This window comes from Colius striatus, chromosome 4 (assembly GCF_028858725.1).
Source record: "Colius striatus isolate bColStr4 chromosome 4, bColStr4.1.hap1, whole genome shotgun sequence".
NCBI classification, from domain to species: domain Eukaryota; kingdom Metazoa; phylum Chordata; class Aves; order Coliiformes; family Coliidae; genus Colius; species Colius striatus.
This window is the reverse complement of record NC_084762.1, coordinates 34129608-34142093: the sequence shown is the minus strand read 5'-3', so window position 1 is coordinate 34142093 and position 12486 is coordinate 34129608. Positions and strand designations below refer to the sequence as shown.

The 12486-nt window shown below is 36.4% G+C and overlaps 1 protein-coding gene across 7 annotated transcripts in view; it reads left to right on the top strand.

Annotated features, from left to right (window-relative positions):
- The window catches only part of CARMIL1 (capping protein regulator and myosin 1 linker 1), a 212858-nt gene that overhangs the window by 118372 nt on the left and 82000 nt on the right, over positions 1-12486 (top strand). For all 7 annotated transcript variants that reach the window (XM_061995599.1, XM_061995601.1, XM_061995598.1 and 4 more), the window contains exons 11-15: positions 1616-1710; positions 6312-6398; positions 9940-10043; positions 11946-12023; positions 12140-12216. In XM_061995599.1, the coding sequence (XP_061851583.1) occupies positions 1616-1710; positions 6312-6398; positions 9940-10043; positions 11946-12023; positions 12140-12216 (441 nt within the window). The remainder of the gene's footprint in view (positions 1-1615; positions 1711-6311; positions 6399-9939; positions 10044-11945; positions 12024-12139; positions 12217-12486) is intronic.

The following is a 12486-nucleotide window of genomic DNA, read 5'->3' as shown; positions in this document are numbered from 1 at the left end:
AGATTTCTCCAAGTAGGTCTTTGGAGAGGCCAAAGTCAGCTCACTCAAAATCCAGGGTTGCAATCCAGCTTGATGTCCTACTTCTTCCACACAGGATGTTGAACTCCAACATCTCATAGTTGCTACAGCCAAGATTGCCTCCAACCTTCACATTCCTAACCAGATGTTCTTTATTTGTCAGCACCAGGTCCAGTAGCACACCCCTCGTCCTTGGTTCCTCAATCACTTGTGACAAGAAGTTGTTATCAACAGTCTGTAGGAACTTCCTGGACTATGCATGCTTGTCTGGCTTTGCCAACAAATATCAGGGAGTAGAAGGCCTCAACCACTTCCTCTTCCTTATTAGGTGGCCTACCACTTAATTCTCACCCATAAGCACTCAATCCGCCCCTCATCCCTGCCCAGACAGCTCAATGCACTCTAATTGCTCTCTAACATAGAGAGTAACTCCACCCTCTTGCTGGGTTTGCCTGTCTTTCCTAAATAGCACATACTCATTCATGGCTGTGCTCCAGTCTTGGGAGCTATCTCACCATGTCTCTGTAACAGCAAAGAGATCATGGCCCTGTATTTGCACCCATATATCCAATTCCTCCTGGTTATTCCCCAGGCTGTGTGCGTTGGTATAGGTGCAATGCAGAGGCTTACTAGAGCAGACAAGTTTCCCTGGATGGATGCAAGAGAATCCTTCCTCATTTGACACTCAGTAGGTAGTTTGACCTCCTAGTAGGTGTAAGGACAGATTTGAGTATTTATCTCAGAGCTGATAATAGTTAACAGCCTTCTAACTTAATGCAAAGGAAATGTCTTCACAAGTCTGACAGTGTGTCTTGTAGAAGAAAAATCCAAGCTAGCTTTGAACTTAGTGCTATAGGTGGTGATAGTCAGCACCTGTAGGTGCTTTAGCAAAGCACTCTCAGACAGGCAGCATTCTCTTGTCTCTCAAGTGGTCTTGGAACAGAGGCAGGTCATGCTACCATGGCTATTCAGCAGTTAAAGTTAGTTCAAAGCTATCTGTGCTACCTGGCCTAGCTGTTGTGAGCACTGTAGAACTGATATACCATCATCTCTCTGGGGACTATATTAAGTACTTTGATGCTTCTTGCTGTAAACAGAGGCAACAAAGACCAGTTTATCAGTGTTCTGCTGTTTTCAGAAAGAGCTCTTCCTAGTGTTTTATAAGGTCAGAAACGCTATTGATTTGTTGACCTGAATATGCAGGAAAACTCATCTATTAAGGGAAGGAGGTAGCAGTATGGAAGTTGATGTAAGTATCCCACTCATGAGTGGCGTGGAAGAGATGAAATGTGTTTGAGTTTTCAGTTACTCTGTATAACTCCTATTTTATATTTTCAGATCTCTGTCAAAAGCAGTTTGAGCTTTGATTGATTGCTCTTCAGTCTCTTAGGTCACTGAATAAATAATAAAATAACCACAGTTGAAACATGACAAATTAGCCAAATAAGCCTTGTTTATAACTGTGAAGAATCAGTTACTGCTCTGCAGTAGGATAGGCCACTTCAGACTAGTAATCGCTTGATGCTTTTAAGCCTCTAAATGGGCTGTTGATAGAGGAGATAACAGGATTCTTTCTCCTTCTTTTCTTTTCTTGCAGAGATTTTGCACAGAAACTAGCCAGTGCCCTAGCCCATAATCCCAACTCAGGACTCCATACGATCAACCTTGCCAGCAATCCACTTGAAGACAGAGGTACTGTAACATTTGTATTTTTCTTTTTCTTCAGCTGTAATAGGAGGATTACTACTGCTTTGTTCAACTTTGTCAGAATAATAGATTATTGCTTTGTGTGTTATGCTATTGTAAATATCTGTTGTTCACAAATGACTGAGAATTGCTATTCTTTTTTTGTTTTATACATATCCGTTAACATATTGAGAAATATTTAAGCCAATCATGGATTTCATTAGACCTCATTACATTCTCATGAAGGTTTCTCTTAAAGGAAGACAGAACACAGTGATTGTTTAAGACTAGAGAGTAAATAAAGTGGTGTGCATTTTTAAAACCAACATAATGAGTTGAAAGGAAAAGCATAAAGCAACTTTGTGGCCTGGGTTATATTTTCCTGGTGGTTTCATGTTTTTATTTCAGCCATAATTCTGTATTTATTTTAACTATTGAAACTTTGTGCTAGTCTGTTGCCTTACCTGTTCTTGGTAATAGTCAGTAACTGGCATCCTTATACAGCGGAGTGCTGTTGACTCCATAAGATTGAAAATCAAGCTGAAGAGCTGTTTTTCTTAGACTAGGCACTGCTAGGCATGATTTCAGTGTATATCAAGTCATTCCCCTCCCCCATCTACTCCCTTTTCACCCCAGAGACATTTATTTTTAAAATAAGGTTACATTCTTTCAGTCTGGAGTTGACCCTTCAGCGCTGCCCGTGTGAGATTTCCATTTGCTTCGCTTAATGCATTCCAGGCACACAGTGTTCTGAGATCAGACTCTCTTGTGCTCCTGTTGGACCGGAAGAAAAATAAGATCTTTATACAGTGAACTTTTTCTTAGTTTATTTGGTTTGTTTTGGGGAAATTTTCCACTCTCTTTGCTGTCATGATTCAAACTAGAAAAAAATATTCATTTTGATTACCACCTGACTGAATGTTGTTAACACAGAGTTTCCTGTTTCTCCTATCTTGCTGCTTCAACGAAGAAAAAAAGATGGGAAGGGATTTTTTTCCCCCCTTTCCTATTTATCTTTTCTTTATCTTTTTACTAGAAACAAATACAAAAATATTTTTGGTTTTGACTTGTTTAGAGTAGATTTTTATTTTAAATTGTTCTTTCCTGCTCATTACTGCTTGCTCTCCGTAAGAATCCATATCATGGGAAGTTAATATTTTGCTGAAGAACATTATAATCACAACATGCTGTAGGCCTAACTGCATTGTACAAAAATTTCTACTGTAAGCTAGCTAAAAGACATTGTTGATTTCTGCTTTTGAAGAGTGTATTTATATTGTGTTATATAAAAGGCTTTTTTAAAAGGAACTGATTTTTCTTAAAGATCTTTTCCAATCATAATGATTCTGTGATTATCTTGAAAGCAAAATAAATGTCTAAACATTTGGTAGATAGTCTACAGATTTTTTTTTAACAGTAGCATGGATACTTTCTTTGTAACAAACCTATGGATTCAAATGATTCTGCATTATCTACATACAAGACAGAAATGAAATGTGGAAACTAAAACTTGGAGAAATTTTTCATTATCTGAATCTCTCCTATCACATGCAATTAAGATCTGACCGTTTCATTGGATAATTAGTTAAGTTATATGAGTACTAAAAGAGAAATTAACTCTAATTATAATGTACAAACATTGCAGCGATTAAGAAAGGTTTACGTCTCCTGTGATCTAATATTCACGGAGCACAAGGTAGAGTCGACTTCATTAAACTGAAGGGACAGAAAGCATTTCAGAAGTAAAAGCTGGAGTGCTTTGGATAGTGCTGGAGAGAGTCCAGCGCAGAGCCACCAAGATGATCAGGGGAATGGAACATCTTTCATATGAGGAAAGGCTGTGGGAACTGGGGCTGTTTAGTCTGGAGGAAACTGAGGGGAGATGCTATTAACATTTATAAATATCTAAAGGGTGGGTGTCAGGAGGTTGGGACATCCCTCTTTCTATAGTAGATAGTAACAGGACAAGGGGTAATGGGATGAAGCTGGAACATAAAAAGTTCCACTTAAACATAAGAAAAAGCTATTTCACTGTGAGGGTGATGGAGCCCTGGCACAGGCTGCCCAGAGGGGTTGTGGAGTCTCCTTCCTTGGAGGTCTTCAAGACCTGCCTGGACAAGTTCCTATGTGACCTGATCTAGGTGACCCTGCTTCTGCAGAGGGGTTGGACTAAATGATCTCTAAAGGTCCCTTCTAACCCCTACCATTCTATGATTCTATGAAAAGCTAGCATAATGGACATTTATGCAAACATGGATTTTGGAAAATACCTCCTGAAAAATTTCCTGCAGGAAATGGAAATTCAGCCAGATTATTTTGCAGTTTTAAGGGAAATTACATGGAGTTGTGTGACTTATGGGGAAGAACATATTTTTGTGCCTTATTTAAACAAAAAAGCCACCCTAAGCTATTATGCATTGCTGAGTATCAGGAAGTAAATATAATATATTTTTACATTTATGTAACTGTATATTCCAATAACATGTGAAGTGTGTTCAGTTTTATTAAAGCATGGGATCTGGCTTCAGTTCAAATACATAACGGTGTTTATATGAAGTGATTTACACTGACATCTGTCTCTTAATTTGTGATTAGCTTCACTTTATGATACTGTCCATATTTGTGAGACTAACACCTGGGAAGATTATTATTGATCTTTACAATCTAGCCACACTAAAGCAATGGGAGTTTTGCTTTGGTTCTACTAGGATCAGAATTTAATCTCATAGTGTGTAAAAAGCAATGCAAACCAAACCCAAGCCTAGAAATACTTACATTCAAAACTGTATGCCCAGATGCAGTTGTCTTTGTTTCTGCCATTGGAGCTCTCATCTGTTATGACATTAGTAAAAATGGATGGCTTAAAGAGCATTCATAGACCTGAGTGACGAGAAGCACATTTTTCTTCTTTTCCTTTTCTATACCTGATTCCTGTATTTTATAGTCAACTGGGTGGATCCTTAACCCTCAGCACTGGTAGGATGTTAAAATTGTTCAACTTGACTAAAGTGATAAGTAGTCTGCAAATTGTCGCCTAAATACAAAGATGGAGAGGTAAAATTATTTGCTGCGTGTCTTGCTCCAAATGCTTCACAACAAAAATTACACTTGTGATAACCTTATGATTTTGATTCTACTTCTTTTACTCCTCTTTTGCCAGCATATCTACCTTGATTCTGAGAGTATATATATTGTAGCTAAACCAGCTTAACCAATGTAGACAGTCAGCTTCAGAGTGTAACTTGAGGTGAGCTTAAGGTAGATTAGATAGATTCAGTCTCATTGAGGAGCCAAAAAGATTTTTTTTTTTTACTGTAGTAAGGCTATAAAAGAAAATCCTATTAATATGACTTGATTCATTCTTGCTCCAACCATTCAGTTACCATTATGCTTTACCATCAACAATGCCAAGGTAACATAGGTCTAATATTTTGGCAGTAGAAATGAAATATGGTATGTTGTTTTGCTGCATGGACATTACACCTATCACCAGCATACACAACATACTTCTATAGCAAGCATTGAAAAAAAACCCCTACAACAATATCTGCAAGGTAGCTGCTCTTTCATTATCAGTGATAGGTAAACATATGTATGTGGCATGCTGTCGGGCTGTTTCATGACTGCATATGTGGAGAACGGTGTCAACTTTTCGGTTTACTGTGTTTTGAATCAAGTGAAAGGCCCTTTCGCTTTGCTTTTTTCTGTGTGGTAGAGAACTGTATTTCATATCTCATGTTAAGCTTGGAGTTTTAATGTTGATTTATTCCTCCAATAAATATTTCATGGATTGGTTCCATTTTTATTTAGGATGTGCCCTCTTAATCAAATTTCAGTCTTTTGCTTAAATGGAGGTATTAAATTTATGGAGTGTAGAACTTGGATACACAAAGAAGGGGCTTTAATGAAATGTGCACTTTTTTTTTTCTTTGTTGGATTTGTGCTGAGGTTGTTCTATCTATGTCAGAATCTTAATAGGTTTTTACTGTTTAGGATTTCAAGCAGTCATAGCATTTCCAAACCTATGTCTTGACTGGTAGCCTCCAGGCTAGTATATGGAAGTTAAGTGGCCATTACAACTCTGTGGAGGTTTCAAGCTCTTGGGATTTACTTCAGAAAAAGAGGGCAATGTTGGCTAATGTGAGTGTGTCTCTTGCCCTGATAGCCCTTCCTTTTAAAAGAAAATAAAAATAGTTTGAAGTTTCATGTGAGGTACTGTTCTTGGGTTTTATTTTGTGGTTGGTTTTTTACATTGGTTTTTTTTTGGCTGAACTCTAAAGCTTCCAGGTTTCTCAAGTGCTGACTGACATGTAGTATATTCCCTTTGACTCATTCTTAAATGTGTGTGTGTGTTTAAAGTAATGAAAGTGGCTCACTGATCATTGACAGCAAAGTTCCCTTTCTATTCAATAGTTAGCAAAGAAGAGATCTTGACCACATCAGTCATTTAAAAGATTTATGTCATAAAAAGACAAGGACATTTTGGACCCACCCTCATGCTCCATGCAGTTCCTCCCATGCAGATTGCCTCTAATGTGATTGCTGGGGAAACCTGAGATCACATAGTTGACCTGAAAACAACCATTTTCTCTTTCCTCCCCAAACAGGTGTGTCATCTTTGAGCATCCAGTTTGCTAAGCTTCCAAAGGGACTGAAACACTTAAATTTATCCAAAACCTCTTTGTCACCTAAAGGTATGTTTCATAAGTATGCCTCTTTTTCTGTTCTAAAAGTTCCCAGCTTCCATCCTAACTTTTGTTATCAGATAATAATGTAATGAGTTCTGTAAACGATTTGCTTGTGTACTCTCAACAGTACAGCTAGGTTTTTCTGCGGCCCTTGGTTGCTGACCAGTGAACTGAGTTCTGTGTTCTCTTCAGTTCTTTGCAAAACCCTTACTTCTGTAGGCTTTGGTTCTGAACCTGTATCGTAAAGAAAGATTGAATTTAGAATTGTATAAATTATATGTTTCGTATAGGCTTCAAAAAGATGTCTTAAGCAAAAATGTGTAGGGAGTTTTCCAAATGTTTTGCATGCAATTGTTTATGAAACCAAGTGTTGTGACAATAGCTGTTCAGTGGTTTGCTCTGAGTAAAGATTTCTTTGCCTTAAAATTTATATATTTCTGATTTGGTATTGAGATTAAATGTATGTATATTTAAAAGAAATAACAGTACTGAAATACAAATTGGAAGCTTTCAGGATTTTTTGCTCTGCTGGTTTACAAATCATAGATGCTGTGAATTCTTAAACAGAGTGTGCAAACCCAGAGTCTCCTGTGTAGAACATGAGTGCTAAAAATAGAAAAAAAAACCACTGACATGATTGCAGCTTTTTTGCAGATGTTGATGACCTGGAAAAGATAAGCGAGTTACTATCTATGAAGGACATTAGCTGATAACAGATAGCAGCCATGCTCTTTTATCCTGTTAATGATTGCTCTGTGAAGTGCAGAGTCTGTGTTCTCCTAAGCTTTAAGGATTGGCCTGAGGGAATACCATCTGAGAGAAGGTTGTTTTCTTGGGTTATTTTATGAATGTTTGTAGCTCTTGTTATGTTTAAGTGAGTAGTAAACTCTAAACTAAATTTAATCCATCAGGATTTTAATTAAAAATACTTTATTAAAATCTAGGGTTGTTTTTTTTTACTGCCAGCTCTGTTTTTAGTGACAAGAAATTGATTAAGAATCTTGACTTAACTTTGCATGGAGTCTTGAAATTAGATGTTCATGAATGTAACATAAATTCATGCAGTTCTGATGGGTTCATTCATCTTGTGCTTTTCTTTGTGTGACCTGAAGGATTTCACCAAGTACTTATGATCGTTGAGTCAAGAGAACACTCTAGCTGCACTTCTACCTTTATAAAGAATAAATGTCAGCTTGAGGAAGTTCATCCACCAAACTCTTGTCAATAAAAACTAATTCAGAGATTATGGAAGAATTCTGAAGGTTTTAAACACACTTTTAAAATATTTAAACAAAACCTGAAAGTATTTTCCAGTACTTCTGGTATTGGCCTCATGTGAAACCTAGTCGAGATTGCATTGCAGTAACTATTCTCCAGAGAATGTCGTCTTGAATATTCTCCCATGGACAGCTCCTCAGTATGTCTCTAAAAGGTATATGCAATGGCTAAAAATTCTTATAACCCTCTGGACTTGGAGAAACTCAACTTCACCTTTTCGATTGTCTGCAAAGCTGTCCGTCTTAGCCACTTTTCCTTCAACTTAAGGATACTAAACTGATTTTAACTTGGGAGGCTATTTTTGAACTTGCTGTATTTTCTGGGGAGAAAGTCTAAAGAAGACTCGGATCTTGGATTCACTAGACACCAAGGTGCATGGATTTCTTTTTCCTTCATCCTTTCTTCTTTTTTTTGGAAAGGGGGGGAGACAGGGGGAGCAATTGGCAAGTGGTAACTTCCTAGCTGATCTTTCTTCAAATATTGTACCTCCAAGTTCCTGAGAACTATTAACATGCTGAGCCTCCTGAGAGCTGTAAAAGAGTATAAAATATTGTCTGCAAATGAAAGTGAGATTACTGTTAGAGTATAGCATGAGGATAGTAAAGTTCAAACAGAAATTTATTGATCAGAAGATGCTGGTTAAACAGAAAATTCATTCAGAGACTGGTCTTGCTTTTCAGAGCCTGAGCCAAAGACTAATTAAAAAAAAAATCCCTCATTTACATCGGTTACCTTCACTGACATGGTTAACTTTGAGCAGTTAGCCCTTTTTAAACCTGAAACAAGCAGCAGCATTATGGATTGTGTGACAGTTCTTTTCCTTCAAACTCAGACATTGTTCCTGAATTCCCAGAATTGGCTCTTGATAGTGTATGCTGAATTGTTGATGGTACATTACATTCATTTCTACTGCTTCTTCTTGTTTATAAATGCAGTAGAAAAGACTCATTAAAGTGGAGACCTAAAAGCTCTAACAATTAAGTTTCAAAAAGTATTCATTTGCAGTTTACCTTTTTAGATAGAATATAGAATCATAGAATGGTAGGATTCAACAATGCAATGTTAACATAAAAGAAAAATTATACCTGACAGACAAGTTTTAAGACTTGGTAACAATGTCAGTGTACTGCAGTTCTTTTCAGTATCAAAAGCCTTGTGAATCCAGGAACTGTTCTACTAAAATGGGAGACTTTCTTAACATTTGGAAACTTGGAAAACTAAAGCAATGATATAGAGTATGATTTGCTAGATGATGCTTCTACAGCCTCATTGGTAAATCATTTTTGTAGTAGTTTTTAAGTGCAGAATGGTTATGTTACATCCTTTGAATGCCAGTGCACTTTCACTGACCAGTAGCTTTGAGAAATTGCTTAATGTTGTGGAATAGATCAAACATCTGCCTGCTTCACAGCTTTGGCTGGGTGCTTACTGCGTCTACTAAAGAACACTGTGATGCTTATATATTTAACAAACACTTTATGTAGTACTTGAAAGGCAGCAATAGCCATCTACAATAAACCAAGAACTAGAATAAATAGTCCGCAGAGCCCTCAGATGAAATTTGGATTAGAGGGATTAGAAGTAGCCGTGTCATAATTCAGGAAAGCTGAGGAATTTTGGAGGCAGAAAGCTCTGACTGGTTTGTTCCCAATGTGAGCTTTTTGGTTTTAATGTGAAAAACATGCATTTGTTCTGATCAAGAAATAAGAGTCTTCATGCATCTCTTGATATTTTAATTAACTATTTTTCTGAAATTACAGGCAAACATGTTAATTGAAATATTTTTAATTTCTAGGTCTCATCAGTTGCTTTTGAAGTTCTGGCAATTATAATTGATAATGTACTTGGTTTTGTACAGATACTTTCATCTATTTCCACAGACACTTTTATTCAAATATTATTGTTTTCAGGAAGATGCTGACTTAACATTATGGAGTAAACTCTGTTTTAAAAATCTGTTTCAAAATGGGATTGCAATGTTACAGCTACTACAGGCTTGGCAAAAAGACTTCTTCCCTGGATCTGGGACCCTATAACACTATGACTCCATCAAGGCAGCTGGTGGAGCTTGAGTCAGGCAAAGCTAGGCATACTGTGGCAGGGAAGGGTCTCATATCTGCCAGGTGATCTGTATTCCTCTGCCATAGTCCATTAATAAGAGGTCTTTAAACATTTGTGCATATTTATGTTCACTATAATTGTGCACTTGCAGTGTCTAGGCCAGTTTTGTCTAGAGCTAAGTTGAGTACTGACAATTTTTTTTTGGCAGGGGTGAATAGCCTTTCCCAGTCACTGAGTGCCAACTCGCTGATAGCAAACACACTCGTCTATCTTGACCTCTCAGGGAACGCGCTCCGTGGCGATGATCTCTCAGTAAGCACTTTCTTCTTTTTGGGGAGTTAAACAGTGAATGTTTTAATTAATTGTAAGAGAAAGGCAAAGTAATTTTGTTTAGATCCTTTTTTGCCTTTATTTTAGTACAATTCTAGTAAGATTACAAAATAACATTTTGATCTTTACTCTTCAGAATGAAACTACCCCAAATGACTAACCAAATCCACGTAATTTTAGTTCATGCTTTTAGAGCTTGGCTTCTACTGATAAATGAGAGACCTGCAAGTGTGACACTTGCTTCAGTGGACTTACCATGCTCCTTGAGTTCTGTTTGAAAGTGGCCAAGACACAATTAAAAACTCTCATCTTCTTTTAAGTGATGGGTGTATTACAAATTTATTATTGGAAAGTTCAAAACAAATGATTTCATTTGATTTTCAATATTTTTTATATGAATAGATCTATGCACCTCCTTGACACATGCTGTTGAAGCTCATGATTCTTTGAAGAATGCAATTATTTTTTAATTTTTTGGTTCAGTTTATCAGTTGCATTGAGTTATCGAGCTTCTATTTTCTCCAGGATAAAATCCATTTAGTTCTCATTTTGTATGTATTCACTTTGTATGTATTACACTTATTGACTGTTACATCTGTATTTCTCTCTCACATCAAAAGTACTGTGCATGTAAGTGTCAGATTTTGAGTTCTTTAAGTACTGAGCATCTAAAAAATGCAACGCTAGAGTCACTCAGTCTTATCATTTATAGTGGAGTCAGATGTGACTCTGACGTTTTCACTAATCTTACTAGTTTCAAATTCATGATCACATTCAAAGAACTAGTCTTTTTAGACATAAGAGTTTCATTGGGACAAGAGGATTTAAAAGGTAGCAAACAAATAGATAAATATAAATCAAGACACACAGTGAATTATCCTTTAAGAGAGAATAACATAGCAAATAACATAAAACCAAAAAATAAAGTAAAATGTGTATCTTTGATAGGCAACACTTAAATAAATCTATCTACAATATTTGAAGGTATATCATATAAATACAGAAAGTGGGGTTTTTCTTAGCCTGTCAGAGAGAGATATGCTTCAAAGGAAAAGATTATTAATACTCAGATCTTTTAATCCGTGGAACAGTTTTCCGACAGAAGTAAGGAAATCCTGTTATTTATCAATTAAAATAAACCCTAGCAAAGCAGAGGGATTTTTAAAGCAGTGACCTTTCCTGCACTGTAGGTATAGGGGCTAAATGACCTAATTTTTAGAAAGATGGATCTATTTTAGAAACATTTAACATGCTCTGTTTGGCTTCATTTCATGTGGAGTTGAGTGTTACACATTTCTGGGAATTAGGTCATGATTTTATCGTTCTGTGTTGTTCTCCGAGACTAAAAAAAGACCAAAATATAAAAGTGAAGAAGTTGTATATACACTAACATTTACATGACTATCCTACGCTGTATTGAAGCCATTAATGTTAAAATCTTGTTACCTGTTCTGTATTCTCCTTTTAACATTTAATACACTGCTGATAGTAAGAAATAACCATGGGCTCTGGACACAAATTAGTTGCTTCCCTCATATTTAAACGTACAAACCAATTAACCTTTCTGGAATGCAACAGCAATCTGTGTGCATTCCAAGGCATTCGTAACTAAATTAATTACCATTTGCTATGAAAGTGACTTACAACATAACTCAAGACTTCAGGGAAATGTTTGGTAAATATAGACTAAGTATCATGTTTTAACCTGTTATTTTAAAAAAAATTAATAGCCTTTTAAAGTAAAACAAGTTTCACACACAACACTTGTAGCACACTTTTATAATGAAAGGCTAAAATGTAACGGGGAGTAGCAATCCAGTAGTGGGTATCACACTATTAAAATTAACATGGTTCATTTTTTTTTTTTCTCTTTATTAATTATAGAGCCTATACAATTTTTTGGCCCAGCCAAATGCCCTCGTTCATCTGGATTTATCCAACACGGAGTGTGCGCTAGATATGGTAAAGATATTTTTTCTGGAGATTGAAATACCAAGGAAACATTTCCCACCTTCTATCCATAGATACTTTTCTGGGTTTACATAAAGTAAAAATCAATATTGTTTATTTTAAACCAGGTGTGTGGAGCCCTCCTTCGTGGATGTCTTCAGCATCTAGCGGTCCTTAGCCTCTCTAGGACTCTCTTTTCTCACAGGTACAATTTCAATGTCATTACTATGAACTCATGCAGTATTTTGGTTTTTAGTTTCTTGGTCTCATGATACACCTTTATTTAAGAAGAAATCCAAGATTTGAAATAAGTATTATTTATTCCAAGCAAAATATTTTCTTTCAATTTCTGCTCTTTGCTAGATGTAAAATAAGCTACCTTGTCTAATATGTTTTTTGTGATACTGGTATAGTGGAAAGTCTCTCTATATATTTGTTATCTCTAAGAAGCGTAACATCAAGCTTTGAAGTCTGA